This window comes from Neomonachus schauinslandi, chromosome 2 (assembly GCF_002201575.2).
Source record: "Neomonachus schauinslandi chromosome 2, ASM220157v2, whole genome shotgun sequence".
NCBI lineage: Eukaryota > Metazoa > Chordata > Mammalia > Carnivora > Phocidae > Neomonachus > Neomonachus schauinslandi.
Window position 1 is genome coordinate 101,272,782 of NC_058404.1, and position 20,151 is coordinate 101,292,932.

At 34.5% G+C, this 20,151-nt stretch overlaps 1 protein-coding gene across 1 annotated transcript in view; it reads right to left on the reverse strand.

Annotated features, from left to right (window-relative positions):
- KIAA1109 (KIAA1109 ortholog) overlaps positions 1–20,151 on the reverse strand; it is a 205,648-nt gene that overhangs the window by 174,653 nt on the left and 10,844 nt on the right. Inside the window, exons 2-5 of the mRNA XM_044912884.1 lie at positions 14,879–15,008; positions 12,094–12,210; positions 10,802–10,880; positions 9,631–9,695 (exon numbers count right to left, since the gene is read on the reverse strand). Of these exons, the coding sequence (XP_044768819.1) occupies positions 9,631–9,695; positions 10,802–10,880; positions 12,094–12,210; positions 14,879–14,975 (358 nt within the window). The 5' untranslated portion in view covers positions 14,976–15,008. The remainder of the gene's footprint in view (positions 1–9,630; positions 9,696–10,801; positions 10,881–12,093; positions 12,211–14,878; positions 15,009–20,151) is intronic.

The following is a 20,151-nucleotide window of genomic DNA, read 5'->3' on the forward strand; positions in this document are numbered from 1 at the left end:
TTTTCTGGCATAAGCTCTTGACCTATGTTTCCTCCTATTTCTTCAGATTTATCACAGGCCTAAAAACTAAGACAATCCCCTAAACTATTACAATCAAGTGTTTTGCCCCTTTTTCTTGCTATAGGTCAAATTCTTAAAATTAAAATAAAAAGAATAGGAACCACTGTTTTTTTAATACATTTGGAGCATTCTAAGACATGATAGTAATAAATATCATCATCCATTTTTAAGTAAATCACCAAACTCTATCACTAATTAGGTTTAAACCTTTCCTCAGTAATCATCCACAACCTCTTCCCAAAATGCCAGGGACAACTATCCAGAAATTTGATACATTAACAGGTATCTCACACTTGACATTTCCAACCGAACATCTGCTTTTCTCACATGACCAAACGTAATCCACAGTATTCCCCATCTTATCACTAGTAAGTCAATCTTTTCAATTACTCAAGCCAAAAAAATTGACTGCTCTCTTTCGTGTCCCAGATAGTATCAGCAAATTCTATCAGATTTCCTTTGAACATATATCCAAAATCCAACCACTTCTCACCACTCTGGCTCAAGTCACCATCAACTTAACACCTGTTTTAATACAAGAGCCTCCTAACTAGTCTCCATGCTTCTGCTCTTATTCCCCTTATGTGGGTGCTTTACACATCTTTACAGATCTTACAAAAACCTAACTGAAATCATGTTACTCCTCTGTTCCCTAACTTTATGATGGCTTCCCCTCCCATTCAGATTAATATCAAGGTCCTTTAAGTGACCTATAAAATCCTACAGGATCCATACTCTTCTCTCCTAATCTCTCCAAAAAACTGGTCTCAACTTTGGTAATGATAGGAACAACCAGGAAATGTTCTTCCCCCAGACATTTACAACTCATTTCCTTACTTGTTTCATGTTTCTGTTTAACTATCCCCAAACAATAAAACCTTTACTGACTTCCCTATATAAAACAGAGCCCTCCCCACAAACCAGCACTCCCTATTCTACTGAATCTGCTTTTATTTTCCTCAATGCCATATTTTCCTCACTCATTCCTCAAGGATATATATATTTACTTGTTAATTACCTGAATCCCTCCCAACTTGAATGAAGCAAGATCTGTAAGAGAAGGAACGTGCTTTATCCAATGTTGTATCCCTGGTACCTACAATTCTTAGCATATAGAAGGACTCATTTGTTTGAAAGAATAACAGCCTCTTACCACAAATCATACTCCTAAGTAAAACAAAAATATCCACACACAGATCTTAGAATTTTTGAAAACCCTACATGTAGAAGCATAGTAACTGCAAAGTGGTATATTTTTCTATTCCCCCATTGATCTATACAAGTAGGAATGAATTATTACACAATTCTTCAAGGTCATAAACTACTCAATCAAAATTCACCTCAAAACTCATTTAGGTCATTTGTTTTCAAATTTACTTACAGAATAGTTTACCAGGGTCCCTGAATACAAATGCCCTGATCATTAGGACCATGTTATAAAAGCCAGTGGATGAGCTGTAGAAGCAGCAACAGGGAAAATTAAGAGTCTGAACTAGCCCCTAATTGGATCAGCAGTGATGAAAAAACAAAAAGTGACTGTATAAAAATGGAAATAAGATTCCTCTCAATTTCATCACTAACTTACTGGACATGCACAACTGATTCTCTTCTTTCAGTATAACTGATATGATTTGAATGTGGCTACATTAACTTAATAAGGACACCAAGGCACAAAGATAAAGGTATTAATCTCTGAAAACATTTTCACAACATTGACAAACACTAAATACTTGATACTAAAATACTGGAAGATCCCCTCAACAATACCTACCCTATCTTTCCAACTTTCTTGGCATTAATATTTATTTATTGTTGCCTCCCCCCACTAGATTGCAAACTCCATTAGAGAAGCATTTTTCCTGTTGTGTTTACTATTAATTCCTTAAAACAATGCCTGGTACATACGAGGTGCTCAATAAATATGTTAAATCTTTAAATAGAAATAATAAGTGGGTTTTTTAAAATAAGATTGAACATGCACATTAAGGAGGGCACATAATGTATGAGCACTGGGTGTTACATAAGACTGGTGAACCACTGAACTCTACACCTCTGAAACTAGTAACACTCCATATGTAAATTAATTGAATTCAAATTAAAAAATGAAAAACAAAACAAAAATAAATAAGATTGAACAAAATGCCTAGACCACTCTTTTCCTTCCAAAAATCACTTTAGAAAAGTAATAGCAAATCCACAAGCATTTTAAAAGCACCTATTGATTTCGTATTTTAAAAGAGAAAGATTTAGCTGAATTCACAAAGCATTTTTTAATTTGTTCTGCTGGTTCTATTTGTTTCACCTGCATTAAAACTACTATTCCAGCCAGCAAGCTATGTGATTAAACAATAAATCAGAACTCCACACCCGGCTTACATGGCTGTATTCTCTTCAGGGCCTTTGTCCAGGATCTTTTCTGTCAATAATCTCAGCTTTCTGTGATCCCCAGGAATATTCTATATAGCGATACACTTTACAGCCCCCTACCCCATCCTAACATACACACAAAGATGTGAAGTACTGGCACACTTACTATCTCACCCTCACACAGTAAATCCATACAGCGCCACATACAGAGGCACCCCACACACATTGTGCCTGTTGATTTGGAAAGGTAACCTCATAAATAAATATCTCTGCTGACAGATGAGCACATTCCCGAAAGATAGACATCTTTTCCAAAGACATGTATCTCCTCTTCCAAGGAATGTGCATGTACACACACACACATACATGCACACACAGCTTCTTTAATTAAAAAAAAAGTTGGGGACTCCTGCATTGGATTCTCCAGAAACTGGAGAAAGTAGTAAATAAACAGTAGAAAGACTGTTAAGACTAGATCCATGTGACATCATTTTTACTAATGTGACCTAAGGCAAGTACCTTAACCACTGTGAGCCTCATTTTTCCCATCTATAAAATAAGAATATGGGACACCTGGGTGGCTCAGTTGGTTAAGCCCAAGTGGGGCTCTCTGCTCAGTGGGGAGCCTACTTCTCCCTCTCCCTGTTGCTTCCTCTGCTTGTGCACACTCTGTCTCTCTCTCTCTCTGACAAATAAATAAAATCTTTTTAAAAAATTGTTTAAATAAATAAAATGAGAATATCTCTACCTACCTGTAGGATTGTCATACAAAATAAATACTAGTTTCCTTGTTTCTGCAGGTCAAACTCTTACTAGTCATATAAATTATGCATTCACTTTCAATTTATAAGTTTTTTTTAAAAAACAATCTTTCAGTGGGGCACCTGGGTGGCTCAGTCGTTAAGCGGCTGCCTTCGGCTCAGGTCATGATCCCAGGGTCCTGGGATCAAGCCCCGCATCGGGGGAAGCCTGCTTCTCCCCCTTCCACTCCCCCTGCTTGTGTTCCTGCTCTCTCTGTGTCTCTCTCTGTCAAATAAATAAAATCTTTAAAAAAAATAAAAATAAAAAATAAAATAAAATAATCTTTCATTTCATAATATGATACAATGTTAATAATAATAAAAGCAGCTCATCTCTACTGAACATATGCTCTGTTCCAGGGACTCTTCTAGACACTCTATTCAGCTAATCTCATGTAATCATCACAGCAACCCTGGCAGTTGAAGCCCAAGATTACACAACTAGAAAGTAGTAGAGAGAATCCAAGGTTCTAAATACTAGGTCTTAACCACAAAATTACTTATCAATTATATTAATAAATGCAATGATGGTTTCAAAAAAAAGTGTTATTAATCCCTGAAAACAGAAATGTATCAAGAATCCAGTTATTTCTTCGTAATTTCATGAAAAACTGATCAATATTCAAAGCTTAAATGCAATATTTAAAACTGTTAAATTCTAGGAACATGAGATCTCTCAATGACATTTATTTCTCCTGGGAATTTTAAAAGCAGTTTTTAAGTTTCATTCATTCTGATGACACTGAAAGTTAAAGCAAAAAATTTAATTTATATATAATTTAAGAAAGGCATAATCAGTTGACTCTTTTTTTTTTAAGTAGTCTCCATGCCCAGCATGGAGCCCAATATGGGGTTTGAATTCACGACCTTGAGATGGGAGACCTGAGCTGAAATCAAGAGTTGGATACTTCACGGACACTTAACCCACTGAGCCACCCAGGCGCCACAGATGACTCTTTTAAATCTCATCTCTACACTGACACTGTTCTATCACTGAAGGCAGAAATCTTTTCTTTTCATCTAATATTTACCTAATGGACCCCCCAAAAATATTTGTTAATAAATACACAGGTAGGTAAAAATTATAAATATAAAAGGCTCTTCACTTAATAAGTAGTTAATTTATGGAGGAAAAAAAGGTAAATGAATGTTGTAGAACTGCTTAAGTCTCCTGAGCAAAAGAGCTAATTGAAACTTCTTGTTTTCCAAAGGGAAATTAGGAAAAAGGCACTTATTTAATTATGTAATTGGGATACATGCTATTTGTAGTAAAAAAAAGCTAAAATGCCAAGTGCTGCCAAGGCCTTGTGATACTTGGAATCAATACTTAGTACAAAGACAAAATAGTCTACTGACCTTTAAATTGTTAAGGGATTTTTATTTCCTGTATTTAACAAACAAGATTTAGATGCTACAAATTTAAAGTACTAGATTATATTAGGCTAAAACTTCTAAATGACAAAATAACAAAAAGGGACATACTTTACCATCATCCTTTCACTTCTTAGCAATGTAAGAACTTCTCTAGATAAGAAAGATGCATGCCTAGTTATTTAGATTAGTATTCATTTAAACACTGTATCATCACATATTAAGAGGTAATTGGTTCTGCTACTTATTTTCCAAAAGAATGGCTTAAAATCAACTATCCTAAAAACCAAAATAAAGGTTTTTAATGGTTATCCTCATTAATTAGTCTTTGACCAACAATCATCTACAGCAGATCACTGATTTCATGACCTAGGGAATATTTTACAACAAATTCTGTTAAACAAATTAGATGTTATTCCTTTTTTTTTTTTTTTAAAGATTAAACTGAACTGACAACTCTAAATCTACTCCTGGATTAAATTATCCCAACCAAGCTCAATGGCACAGAATTTGAGCACCTGAACACTCCTTTTCTCTCCTAATAAAATAGTTTTAAAGTTTTCTCATAAAAATCTTAGCCTTACCCAGACAGAACTTAGCCTATCTCTTCGGATCGCTAGTGGCCATTATCTATTCAGGCACACGCTCCAATTAGGTTTCCAAATTTTCCAACAAGAAATGTCAACCATCTCCACTTCTTGCTCAGTTAACTGTGAAAGTAGATGATCTGGATCTGACCTTAATCAGTAAGAAATCCTATCTAGACTCTAAGGTCTCATTAGTGAATGTAATTCACTATTTTAATATATATTCCATAATATTGTTCAACTTTTTACCAAAAGCTCAGTTTGCAGCCTACCCATTCTTCTATGTACTATATTCTATCTCTGAATCATGCTAAACTAATAACATATTTAGATCAAACCACTTATTCCTGCATTGCTATTTGGCATTGTGTCTTTATTTTGGAAAGGTGTGACTGAGCACCTTAAGAATGGCATCCTCTGTAACAGAGAATTTTTTTTTTTTTTTAAGATTTTATTTATTTGAGAGAGACACAGTGAGAGAGGGAACACAAGCAGGGGGGATGGGAGAGGGAGAAGCAGGCTTCCCACAGAGCAGGGAGCCCTATGCGGGGCTCGTTCCCAGGACTCTGGGATCATGACCTGAGCCGAAGGTGGACGCTTAACAGCTGAGCCACCCAGGTGCCCTGAGAATTTCTTTTAAAAGCACATGAGAGAGAAACTTCTTTGAACCTCAGCAAAGCTGTGCTCTTCTTGATGAACACATAGATTTAAATGTTGAAATGTAGGGAAAACTATGAGCAAATAATTAGAATTGCAAATGTGATAACTAATAAAGTCTACCAACTTTTTTTTTTTAAAGATTTTATTTATTTATTTGATAGAGAGAGACACAGCGAGAGAGGGAACACAAGCAGGGGGAGCAGGAGAGGGAGAAGTAGGCTTCCCGCGGAGCAGGGAGCTCAATGTGGGGCTTGATCCCAGGACCCTGGGATCATGACCTGAGCCAAAGGCAGACGCTTAACAACTGAGCCACCCAGGTGCCCTTGGGTCAGTTACTCTTGATCTCATCTATGTATTTTGGTGAAAAGCAATCCACTTTAAGGAGATAAAATGAAGTAATTATTTTCTTCAAAAAAAAAAGCTACAAACAATTTAAGATGGTATTCCGCATGTCTAAGAAAATTCTAAAGTGGGCAACCTCATTAGGCTTAGCCTTAAAACTTGCAGTTGTCTCTGGATACTACAAATTATCATATTCATTCCTCTCATAAGCTGCCACCAGTGTTTATATATAAGAATTTTCAAGAACCTACTTGGCCACATTTGACAAGCCTGTTTTATAATACAAGGAACACTAGACTGGAAGTTAGCAAACCTAGGTTTTCATTCTGGCTTTACCATTTATTAATAACAGGAATTTCTGTTTTTCCATCTGCAAATCGATGATTTTTGAGATCCTCAGTGGTTTCCAAATTGATAAGGGATTTTGAGAAAAATCAGTTGTTTCCTAATTGTGTAAGTCCTTGGAATCCTGGGGTAAAGAGCATGGGGTGGGGGGGGGGGGATGTTAGGTCAAATGGGCCTTCTCAACTCATATCCCTAGTTTCATTGGTTCAGAAGAACATCTTAAAACACTGAAAAAAAAAATACAATAAAATTCCTAATATAAATATACAAAAAGGCATTTTTAAAAATATAAACAAGGAGAATTTTTGTTTCAGTTCTGCTGAAATCTCATTAACAATAAAGCTTATGATAACTAAACATGGGGGGAAAAAAAACTAAACTGAGATTAAATCAAAAGAGCACATCATTGCAAGATTAACAGAAGCATGACATGCAGCAAAAACATGGTCCTAAAGTAAATCTATCTCTAAGGGACAAACTAGATAGACTTTACAAACCAAATTAGAGGCAGAAATACTGGGCCTGCTCAAAGTTAAGTGAATGTGTCAAAAGCTGGGACTGAACTCAAAAGAACTTGGCTCTTAGGAATGAGTGCCAGCCATCTCTGAAGTACAAGTAAAATATCTTTACTTAAATTCCACTTTTAGGGGCGCCTGGGTGGCTCAGTTGGTTAAGCGACTGCCTTCGGCTCAGGTCATGATCCTGGAGTCCCTGGATCGAGTCCCGAATCGGGCTCCCTGCTCGGCAGGGAGTCTGCTTTGCCCTCCGACTCTATCCCCTCTCATGTGTTCTCTCTCATTCTCTCTCTCTCAAATAAACAAATAAAATCTTTAAAAAAAAAAAAAAAATTCCACCTTTAAGGCATACAGTCAAATAAAATATCAAAAATAATTTAATGTGAATAGTGTAGGAAAGTGATTCAAAATTTTGAATATATTCATATTTGATAAAAGTCAAAACTTAAAAGATTTCCAGTGCACTAACATATTGACTATCTAAAGAACACTTTTTCCTGTGAAAATGCTTAAAGCAATTGCTTAAAAAAAAGAGGTAAAAAGGCAGTGTGAACAACCGATTTTCTAAAACCATAGAGTAGAGACTTAATAACACACAGCCATTCTGAATCACAGAAGACAGACTGAGAAAAGTCTATTCCAAACTACCAACAGAACTTTTATCATATGAAATCACTTAACCTCTGCTCAAAATTATTTAATAAACTCTTAATTTTTAGAATACTTTTTCCAGACATGAAATCCGCCCATTCTTTCTAGTCATTCTGATTTCATTAATTCTATAGATGCCAAATTGTCATCAATTTATGCCAGTCTTTTCAAGGAAAAGTACACGATGTATTATGTTAAAGGGGAAAAAGCTATGTGGGAAATGCAAGGAAATGACAGTTAAAAAAAACTAAATAATAATGAATAGTGAATTCAAAAGTAATTTAGGCTAGCTCAGTCTTGTGGTAAGTTTAACAACTTTTGGAACTTTAAATCTATTTTACCATAGAAACAAAGTTAAAAATGATAGCAAGATTCCTAAGTGTACCCACCAAAAAAAAAAAAAAATTAACTGGAAAGTTCCAAAGTTCTACAGACCCTAACCACCATTTCAGAATTTTAATGTGGGGTGCCAGAAACACACGTAGTCCTAATAGCTAAGAAAAGGTGGAAGGGTCTCATCATCTTCTGACACTACTCTCCAAGGCCCCATCTAAAATCTTCTAGAGCAGTAGTTACCAAAGTATGGTCTGGGGACCTTTGTAGGGATCCCAAGATCTGTTCCAGGGACCAAAAGGCCAAAACTATTTTAACAGTGTTACAATTTGAAGATGTTAAACTTTTTCTCAATCATTCTCCCATTAGTGGACAATGGAGTTTTTTTTAAAGGCTGTATGTATGATACATGGCACTTTAACAGACTGAACAAAGAAGCAGAAGTGAGAATCCAATTATCTTCTATTAAGCCAGACATTAAAAAGATTTGCAAAATACAGAACAATGCCACTCTTCTCACTATCTGGTTTTCTTTTTGCTTTAGAAAAGTTATTTTTCATAAAATATGGTATTTATTTTAATATATATGGGTTTATTATAGATATTTTTAATGAAATAAAAAATATTTCTATAGTTATTAGGATTAATTTTTTTTTAAGATTTTATTTATTTATTTTAGAGAGAGAGTATGTGAGTGTGAGCAGGGGGAGGGGCAAAGGGAGAGGGAGAGAGAGAATCCCAGGCAGGCTCCACACTCAGCACAGAACCCAACACAGGCTCAGTCTCAGGACCCTAAGATCATGACCTGAGCTGAAATCAGGAGTCAGACGCCGAACCGACTGAGCCACCCAGGCGCCCCCAGGCTGAATTTTGAATGCAGCACATATCAATATAAATTACATAAATAAAAGCTCTTTGGGGTCCCCAGTAATTTAGAAGAATGTACAGTTACTGAGATTGAAAAGTTTGAGAACCACTATTCTAGGCAGTAAAGTCAAGGTCTACATTCCTTGAAGTCACTGGTATGATTAATGTCGGGTAGGAGGGTTAGGGGCACAGGAGCACCTATAGAGTTGTGCAATGAAGACCTTGGGAGAAAATTCTGAGGTGATAAAATACTGATGATAAAAGCAGAGCTGGAAGAGTCTAGAGCCTTCATTTCCTCTTTCCTGTTCATCCTTAGCATAGTAGATAAATGAGAATTAGTAGCAGTGTCAGGTAGGACTATGAAAAAGGCACAGAAGCTGAAAAATAAGAAAAGTGTCTTAGTAGAAATGATTAAAGACTACTAGGAAGTCCATTTTAACCACAGAATGGGTTAGGTCCACAGATGTAATAGGAGGTAAGGCTATGGGAGTAAGAGTCATACTGAGGATAACCCTGAATAAATAATATGCTTAAGTAAATAAATTTAACCAGGCAAAAGGAAAGCTGCTGAAGAATTTTCAGCCAACTGGTGATAAAATCAGAGTTTATAAGTGCCAAAGTTTTAAAAAATATTTTTATCTATTATAAAATGTGAAACGTTTTAATGTCCATAAATGAAAACACTGATCATATAACTAAAGACTTCAAATACATAAAAACATGAAGACTCACCATGTTGTTTCTGTTTTGGATTATACATTTTCCACCACCGAAAAATTATAAATCCATCTTGAATTCTATGCAAGATAAATTACAAAAAATGAAAACTTCAGTAACAATTTACTCATTTAATTATTATAAAAAGCAGGCAATTGATAATGAATATGAAAATACAGAAAATTCTCAACAGATCACTGGTATACATAAATGCTTCATAATCTCTAGTTAAAAAAGGAAAAGAAAATTTATGCAGCTCTAAATTAGATTATTCTATTTAGGTAAAATTTAATACCAGATCATAAGTAATAGGAAAATGAAGTGCTAACAGAAAAACTTTTTTTCTTTTATAAATGATAATTTTTAAATGGTATAAAAACTATATAAACAAAAAGCCAAATCTTGAAAGGGGGACATTAGGATGCTAACAGAAACTTTTAAAGATACCCCTTCTTCTCTGTAGTCATATATAACCTCATGCCTCAAAAGAATGAACTTACAGCCTCTCAACCTTTACTTTTTACTTTTCTTTTCAAAATAATTTGACTCACAAAGAAATTGCCTCTACTATTTTAAGTGAGGTATGAGTATTGCCAAATCCTACCACCTCTCAACTAATTTAAAACTTTCAAGTTCTAAGTAACAAATGTTAAGATAATCACAAAAATAGAGTAAAATTTTCTTTCAAGGCCTACAGAAGAAAGAACATAGCAAACATAATAGTTGTCATTTCTTATTATATTCAGATTTGTGTTTCCTCCTTACTGTAAAATTAAAGTAGCTAACAGATACTAAACAATTCTTAAAACTTATTACCTATAATAAGGAGCTAGTGGATGAGTTATCAGCAACCCTGATCCTTGTTTTATGTAACAAATGACCACCATGAATTCTACAAGAAAAGTGGTCAGGTAATTTAAGGCTCAAGTGTTCATCTAGGAATGAAATGAGATTATTCGTTTCTTTAAGCTGCTATTTGATAAACTTCGTGCCAGTCTAAACCTTAGCTAAATTAATCTGATAAAAATATTTTTAAACATCAATTCACCAGATATTATTTACAAAAAAAATTATTTTTGATTTATGGATTTTAAAAAGCAAATATTAAATATCATCAGAAAAAAATTTTTACAATATTTCAAGTTTGTTTAAAATGAGTTTTTTGTTTGTTTGTTTGTTTTTTTACCTAATAGACATGTCTTCTGTAATGTAATAAATTTCACGAACCATGACTTTTCCAGAAAGAACAGAGAAAGAGAAGGACCCTGTTGTAGGGGGGAAAAAAAAAGTGATTAATGGAATTGTTTTGATCCAGAGTGAGCACTTAAAGCTTAAAATAATCTTAGCATTCAGTTTATTCAATAATTAAATGTTCTCTCCTGACTCCCTCTTGATACCCTTCCAGCCTTACTAATTTTCTATTGCTCTTTCCTCAAATATAACAAAAAGTACAGGGCACCTGGGTGGCTCAGTCATTAAGCGTCTGCCTTCGGCTTAGGTCATGATCCAAGGGTCCTGGGATCGAGTCCCACATCGGGCTCCCTGCTCGACAGGAAGCCTGCTTTTCCCTCTCCCACTCCCCCTGCTTGTGTTCCTGCTCTCGCTATCTCTCTGTCAAATAAATAAATAAAATCTTTAAAAAAACAAACAAACAAAAGTACAGTAAGTACCATCACTATGAACTGAGCTACTAAATAACCATATGAAGACACTGAATAGCTGTTTCATATGAATAATTCCCTTAATTATGCACAACTTTAAATAAACCCCAAAGCAGTGACTAATTCACCAACTTTCTCCATTAATTTCTTTGACTCCAGGAACCAGTCATTGCCTCAAATTAGTGGAAGATGACTTATGTTTCACGGAAATTTTATTTATGTCCTCTAAGAAGTACTCTAAGGAAGGCTGGAATGGTTCTAGACAGTGACCTCTCACCCCTTTTCCCACTGATTGAGGGTTTTCCGAAGCATACTGGTTCCAAATAGACCCTCATATCTGCAAACTTCCCACTTATGAGTAGTTGGAAACTTAAATTAACAATGCAAGTCACAAAATGAAATGCACAAAATGATTCCAAATTATAGATTTTTTAAGTATGGGTTACTGAAAAAAAAAAAACCCAGCAAAAACCTCACCGTGCGTTAGAAACTTTCTTTGGATAGTAGAATCCTAAGAAATTTTTATTTCCATATTTTGTATGTGCCTATATTTTTTAAATTGTTTTAATGAGCATCTTTTATAAGAAAAAAAAAAATCCAAAAGTTACTATAGAAACACTTTAAGAAATAAGAATGAGGTAAAGAACTTAACCAAGTAATAGAGTCATAGAGTGCTGCATGAGAGAAATTTCAGTTAGGTTAACGTTCATGAAACAAAGGTAAATTTCTAAAGCTACTACCACTAATAAAATATAAATTTGTAATATATATCTCAAGATTATGCAGAAGAAAAACATTCAATGTTACTCAAACTTACCAATATGGATATAGCCATGTTTGTATAATCTATTAAGAACCAGTGTTAAAATAAGACCAACATTTCGAGAATTGTAATATGTGAGATAAATAATCCATCCACAGGATAAAATGGTAGCTGTTGGGAGAAAAAAATGCAAAAGAATCTCACTGTAAGTTTCCTTTACAATCACCTTAATCTCAGTAAAAATTTATCAGTAAAAGTTCATTTAATTACACCCAGGCCTGGGGTGCCTGGGTGGCTCAGTCAGTTAAGCTTTTGCTTCTTGATTTAGGCTCAGGTCATGATATCAGGGTTGTGAGTTGAGCCCCACACGGGCTCCATGCTAGGCATGGAGCCTGCTTAAGATTCTCTCTCTCCTTCTCCCTCTGCCCCTCCTCCCGCTCCCCTCACCCAATTTTCGCATGCAAGTGCTCTCTCGCAAAAAAAAAAAAAGAAAGAAAAAAATACTTCCTTTTTTCTGTTTCCTTTTTCACTGTTTTGTACTCTTTGTTATTAAACATATAAACATGTTCTGGAAAGAGAAAGCCCATATTTATGAATATTTTGAAGAATATCCATCTTTACCAGGCTAAAAGCTCATTCCCAAGCTACTTCCTACAGGCTACAGTCATTTAAAGAGAAAGAAAACCAATGATTTTTTAAATCAGAGAAAAGGTAGTGTTTTGTTTTTAGTCAATAATTTCTGCTTTTTAAAAAAAATGGAAAGAAGTGAGAATTTTGCCCTACTTAAAGGCATATCTATATTAAACAGGCCATTTTATACTATTTTGCTGTAATTGATAAGATAATAACCCACTTTTAAAGAATGCCAGTGAATATGCTACAGTAAATGGCATTTCAAATTTGACAAATTTTTCATGAGAAGTGTATAGTCACCTATAGGATTCATAATATTCCCAAAAGAACCTAGTTCATGAATATACAAAATATAAAAAAGAAGAAAGCATTTTTTATAATAAATTTCCTTTTACTTAATCATTTTAAAATTAACTATTTTCTAAATTAGGACAAAGTAATGTAAAACAATTTAACATGTACAACCATTTAGCAACATCACATTAAGTTTTTAACTTTTTTAAAAAGTTATTTAATGTGGATAAAACAAAGCAGTCACTGAGTCAAAATAAATTTTCTCAGGGTAGCTTAGACTGACAGTGATAACTCTGATGTAAATGCTATGATTTGCCCACAAAAATTATTTCTAGAACAATTCTTTTGAAATGTTATTTTGATGATATGTCATTATTTTTTCATTGTAAAAAGTATTTTGGGTTTTTTTTACTAAAGGATAGTTGACACATAATGTTACGTTAGTTTCACGTATACAACATAGTGATTTTAATATGTCATTATATTTTAAATTTAAAAACATTTTGTGCTAATTTTTACTGTAAATCTCTGTGTCAAGAGCAGGTTATGGTGGGCCATTCAGAAAGGCAAGAGGTACCTGCTGAGAAAGTATGCTTCCAGTATTATACAACCTGAGAATTGTGGCCTTTTCACTGCATCATGTTCCCCAACCCCCTTCAATGTCATAAGGCCACTTAGTAAACAGCAAGAGTAAACACCCTTAATTAAACTAAAAGAGAATTTTCAATGCTGCTTTTATGCAATTCTACTTCATATGAATGTTCTGCATTTCATCTTACTTTTTTGGCTTTAATCAATGATAATTTATAATGGGCTCACTTCTGTCAATTAGAAAAAAATAGAACTCAAAGTTTAAATGGTAATCCAATCCTACATACAAATCACAAATAATAATTCCTTCTATACACACTTCATCTCTACAGCCATTTCCTTACCACATATCCTGTGGTGTCATGAAAGAAGCATAAGCATGCACTCAGAAAAAAACAGCTATGTTACCTGTATAAGTTATTTAATCCTTATGGGCCTCAATTCCACAAGTTAAAAGTCTGCTGCCTTCATAAGTTTGCTCTGAGCATTAAGTGAGATAACATATGCAAAATGCCAATGATATGTGGCACACAGAAGATATTCAATAAATATCATTACACTCTCTTTCCCTCTTACCCCATCTTACCCTTTTTATTTCCCCCTCTACCTTTCTAATTGTTATGCTGATATTCAAATCAAATACTGTTCTTCCACAAAAATTGCCTGGACAGTAACAGCCTACAGTATTCTCTCCTTTCCTGATTATTATTTTGTATTTCCCCCTATTATTTGTTCATAGTCATTCATTCACTCATATTTCCCCCTTCTCTTTGCCACTGATTTATACACTGCTTTTTATTATTTCTATGAACCTAGAAAGCTTCTGGAATAGTAGACAAAAAAAAAATCTTTACTGGCAGAGCTCCATGTCAAGTATGTAAGGAGTGAGTAAAGAGATGAGATTAATTAGGCATATACACTCTATTTTGCTATAAAATATATTTACCACGGGGATTTATCATTTTTAAAATAAAAACTCTGTGTGTGTGTGTGTGTGTGTGTGTGTGTGTGTATGCATGTGTTGAGATGCGGGCGGACAGTGAAGGAGTGGACTTGAGACAGGAAAGATAAGCTAAGTGCAATGTCTTTCTTCTCTTCCCACCTCCCCTAAGTCAGACAAAGAGGAAACCTAAGAAAAAGAGCCCTTCAGAGCACTTGCCAGAACAAATATTCATAGAAACATATTAAAACCTTTTTTCCAAGAAATAAACCAATGGTACTGTAAGCATTTCAACTTCAGCTAACTACTGCTTAAAATTTGGCAGTTGTTAATCCATACATAAAAAAAACAATAAAGTGTAAGAAAATACATTCTACTTACCAACAAGGAGCCAAACAACATTGGAATTGTGTTCTGTAAGAAAATCTTCTAATTGAGTGATACTAGGAACAATACTCTCATTCTTCCTTTGATCCATTACTGAAGTCTCTCCAGACCGGCATCTAAAGGCCTAAGAGTTCAAAAGTTAAATTTAGAATCAGAGATTTATTAAACTGCAAGGGAAATTATCTAAGGGAGAAAAAAGGTGAATTTAATAAAAGTGAAAATTCATTAAACCCCATTCCAGTTCCTTCAGTAAGAATGAAAAATATACAACAAACAGCAACAAAGCACATCCACATTTCTATATAAAATGGAAGAGAACATATCACATTTTTAGTGTCCTGATTTCACCATTCTAAGAATGAGTAGAGACTTGGGCTCAGTTACCATACTCTGGCTCCAAATATGAGGGACATAATTACTAAATCTAATCAAAGATATTTATCTCAACAATAAGAAGTATTAATGATCTACATTAGACAAATTCATCCACACTTGTCTCAGAAGCTGCCACTAAATGTCGTATTTATATATTAACTTATATTAATCCTTCTTAACCTCCATCAGCTCTGTATTTCTCATTGTTCCATGGGGAAACAATCTTCCTACTTTGGATTCACTCTGAGTAGAGTTTTGACAGTAAGCAGATCTCCTCCTATCAGATGCTCAGGATGAATTACAATAATTACATGTCAAATTGTGACCAGACATGTGAAGAATGTGTTTCTGTATATATATTCATTTCAGCATGACAAGTATGAATATTTAGATGTATTGAGAGAGAGAGTTAGATGAACTGAAGAATAAAAAGTGAGGAACAAAAGTTCTTATTTTATGATCGAAGAAACAAGAAAATTATCCCTCTGTTAAAAATTATCCCTCATGTTAATACAGCATTAACATGACTAACCCAACCTACCTATAACAAAATTATCTTGTGATAAATCAGAAAAAGGTAAACAAAACAAAACAACAACAACAAAAACGAGCCTTAATCACAAAGAGAGCTACATGGTTAATGATCATGTAAGGCAAAAGAGCATAGGTGATTTTCTGGAAAACTAGGAAAACATTTTAAAACGGGAAGAATACGTGAGAACGACTTTCTAGTTGAAATTCAGTACAGCTGGCTTGTCAACTTCCTAAAAATGTTTAGGAATTTGACAAATTCCTAAACATTTATAAATATTTATCCAAATATTAAATAAATAATATTTACTCACCAGAGTCCTGTCTTCAGAGATCACAAAACAAGTTTAAAAATTGCGTTAGACAACACTGCCAGATTACAATGTTTCATATTTCTAAATTGTTGAAATGTTAGCAATTCAGAGGCAAGTTAAACATCTCTTTAAAAAAAAAAAAGAAAAGCTCAACAACAAAAAGTTTATTAGTAATAGTGATAGGGAAACCTAAGGGTAAAAGACCCAGAAAAAAATGTTTAAATGTTTTCATTTTTCAATAACTGTTTTTTCCTACAGTTTAGAAAATGAGTAAAAAATGTTCTCATAGTGAACAGTTTGGTAGTGACCCCAGGTTGGTGGGTAGGGAAAATGAGTGCAGATGGTAAAAAGGTACAAACTTCCATCTATAAGACAGTAAGTTCTGGGGATATAATGTACATCATGGTGACTGTAGTTAACAATACTGTATTACCTATTTGAAAGTTGCTAAGAGAATAGATTTTAAAAGTTTTTATCACAAGAAAAAAAGTTATAACTATGTGAAGTGATGGCAGTTACTGTGGTGATCATTTTGCAATATATATTTATATCAAATCATGTCATACACCCTAACTAATACAATATTATATGTCATTTATATCTCAAAACTAGAAAAACATGTTCTCATGCTTTTCAAAGCTTTGAAAAATATGTCAACTGGCAACTTAAAATTTGGGGGCTAACTTTACAACATGAGCTTCTCTTTCTTTCTTTCTTCCTTTTTTGTTTTAAACTAAAAAAAAAAAATAAGGGGCGCCTGGGTGGCTCAGTTGGTTAAGCGTCTGCCTTCGGCTCAGGTCATGATCCCAGGGTCCTGGGAAGGAGCCCCGCATCAGGCTCCCTGCTCATCGGGGGGGGCCTGCTTCTCCCTCTCCCTCTGCTGTTCCTGCTGCTTATGCCCTCCTGCTCTCTCTGTGTCAAATAAATAAATAAAATCTTAAAAAATAAACTAAAAAAATAAAATAAATACAAATTTTAAAAGGAAGAAAACACTGAAAAGTCTTATATTCAAAACCAAAAATAATGGCTTATATGCTACAAAGTAACATCTGTACCTATTTCATATTATTGTTACAATTTTATAGTAATCAACACACCACTGCTGATGAAAAGATCACCTACTAACTCCTGGGGATGTTTCATGAGGGTTGTATCCTGGCATTCAGGTTTCCATATAAAAAGGTGATCTGTTTTGAATCAAATCCAAGGGGGAGTGATCTATCCACCAAGAGGATCTAAAGATCTCATCCAAAATCTCTACCACTGACTACTGTAACAACCCACAGCCAAAGAGAATGAGAAAGAGGGTGTTCAGGTTGCAAAGACAGAAAATTGCAGTATCACAAAGTTTACACTTTTCCAATTATTAGTTAATGCAAAACCTTTAAGAGAAATCAACAGATAAAGACTCAATAGTTAAAACAACATTTTGAGTGAAGTACTGAAGTAAAGGCTAAGACTTAATAAAGGCTCTAAGTAAGAAGTAGACATTCTGATGAAAAGGAAGTTAAGTCAAAGCAACAATGGACACAGAGAATCCAGATGGCGGAACTGGGGCTATATGCTTAGCCACACTGTTTACATGGTACACTACGAATTCCTTAATGGAGGGTAATTAGAGACTGATAAAAGAACCTACTGCATATTCTTCATGAAGCAATTGATGGAATAACAAATCGGTTGTTTTCTCTTCCTCAGTAGTTCAGTCTAAAATCCATAGGTAAAGCACAGTAAGGTAAACATCTGCATTTGGGGAAAAGACGGACAGGAGTCTCCATAGCATAGGGGGATGTCAGAGCCCAATAACATTAAGTATCTATTTGTGTGATGAAGAGGCTAGTGAAAGAATGGCAGTGTTTCAGGGTATCAAAGCCATAGCAGGGTGAGGAGACCATACTTGTAGGGAAGACGTCAGGCACAGGGTGCTAGAGTCTGAGTAGAAGGAAGAGCACATCAGTGGTGGGGGGAAGAGGCTGAAGAAGGAGACCAGCTTACAGTGTTGGAGCCTGAGCAGGGAGGTTGCCTGACGCAGGGTGTCAGAACCCAAGAGGAAAGTATCAGATCCCAAAGAGATAAATAGGGCTTCCATGCAGGAGGGCAATCTGGAGTAGTGTGTTGATGTGGGGGCAGGATAAGGAGGGCACACACCCAGGAAACAGCCCTTGCAAGATATGGGGGAGGGGGTTAATTAAGTTAACATATTACGGATAATAAAAGCCAGTTTTCTCACTGCTGGAGGATATATAAAGGAAGAGTATTAGAATTAACCCCGTGGTGTTTGATAAGAACTAGAGGTATAGTTTTCAGTATAAGTAGATACAGAAATAAATACGGCTACAAATATGTATATGTATGTATACACATATGCTCATTAAAAGATCTGAGAGCAGCAGCACCACAATTAAAATGAACAGAGAACCTTGCTCCTAAAAACCATTTTCTATCAAGAAGAAACAGGGCTCCTTGAAGAAATGGCTGATTCCACAAATACGGCAAGGAAAGTCAAGATGAGCCATGTTTTCCAGAAGGGAAATACCTGAATGATGGGAACATGTCAAAAGGACACAGAAACCAGCTTGAAGAGGCACCCAGTGGTGAAATCTGGGGCAATTTAAGCATCAAAATAAATAACAGTAATAGATTAAAACCCATTTAATAAAAAGAATCTGTGAGTCCATACCAATATAAATAATCAGTTAAATTTTGATAAGCAACAGGATTCTCATATCATCTCAAAATAACTCCCCTCAAAATAATTATTAATGACAAAGGGGGAAAGAGGAACTTTGTGAATTTAATTAAGGATCAAAGAAAGTAAACACCATCAATATTAAGATAAATCAGAACTGTACACTTCCTTTTTAATTTTTTATTTGATTATAGTTGACACACAATGTTCCGTTCACTTCAGGTGTACAACACAGTGGCTCAACTTCTCCAGGCATTATGCTATGCTCACCACAAATGTAGCTACCATCTTAATAGAAGAACACAGCCTCACTTCTATGATATTCCCACCAAAGATGCATAACCTGAACCTAATCTATCTTGCCTCTCTCTTCTGATAGATTATGACCAATATAGATTGTTTTACTCATCTTTGTATTCCCAGTACTGGTGACAGTGCCTTGAACACAGCCACTGTTTTCAAGTATTACATCATTTTAAATGGTATTTTTATCCAGTTCCTAAGAAAATAACACTGATCTACATGTTTCAACACAAGCTCTCTCAATATTTTCATGATTCATCTATATTCTCTTCATTTTTCCTGAAGTCCATTATATTTACTTCAAAACTGCTGTCCACATTAGAATAGAAATTGTGGCAATTATTATTTTAGTGACAAAGAAAAGCATGAAAATGTGAAATGGTTCAAGCAAACACAGCACAAACCAGAAATTTATCAAAGTTCCTAATTTAACACCACCACTACTATACCATTTTAGGAAATACCTTTCCAAGAAGATTACTTTTCAAAATGAATTACCTGTAAAATCTTTTCAAATACTACATTCACACTGTTTTATTTCTGCCTCACTGGCATAAAGAAAATAAAATTATCAAACATCTAATACTTGCATTAACACTTTTATAGACAGAATTCCAAATCTTATTTTGGTCCTTCAAAAATAGAGGCCATCCTACAAATCAGTATAAAAAAATATGAATAATATGATAGAAAAATAAGCAAAATATATAGTCAATTCACAAAGGAAGATAATATCACTAGAAATGGGAGCAATCACCATTTATCACCCAGTAGTCATATTAAGTGAAAATGAGAAAGACTGCAAACAACTATATTGGCAAAAATGTGGGAAAATGGTCACTCATACACAGTTGATAGATGTAAACTATCTTTGGGAAGAATAATTTATCAGATACTATAAAAATATGTATGCTTTAACTGGGACATATCAGTTCTGGTCTTTCTCAGAAATACTCAGGCACCAAAAGATGTTTTTCAAGGAAAATCACTGCAGCATTATACAGTATACTGGGAAATTTGAAAAACTGTCAATTAATAGGAAAATAGTTAAATAA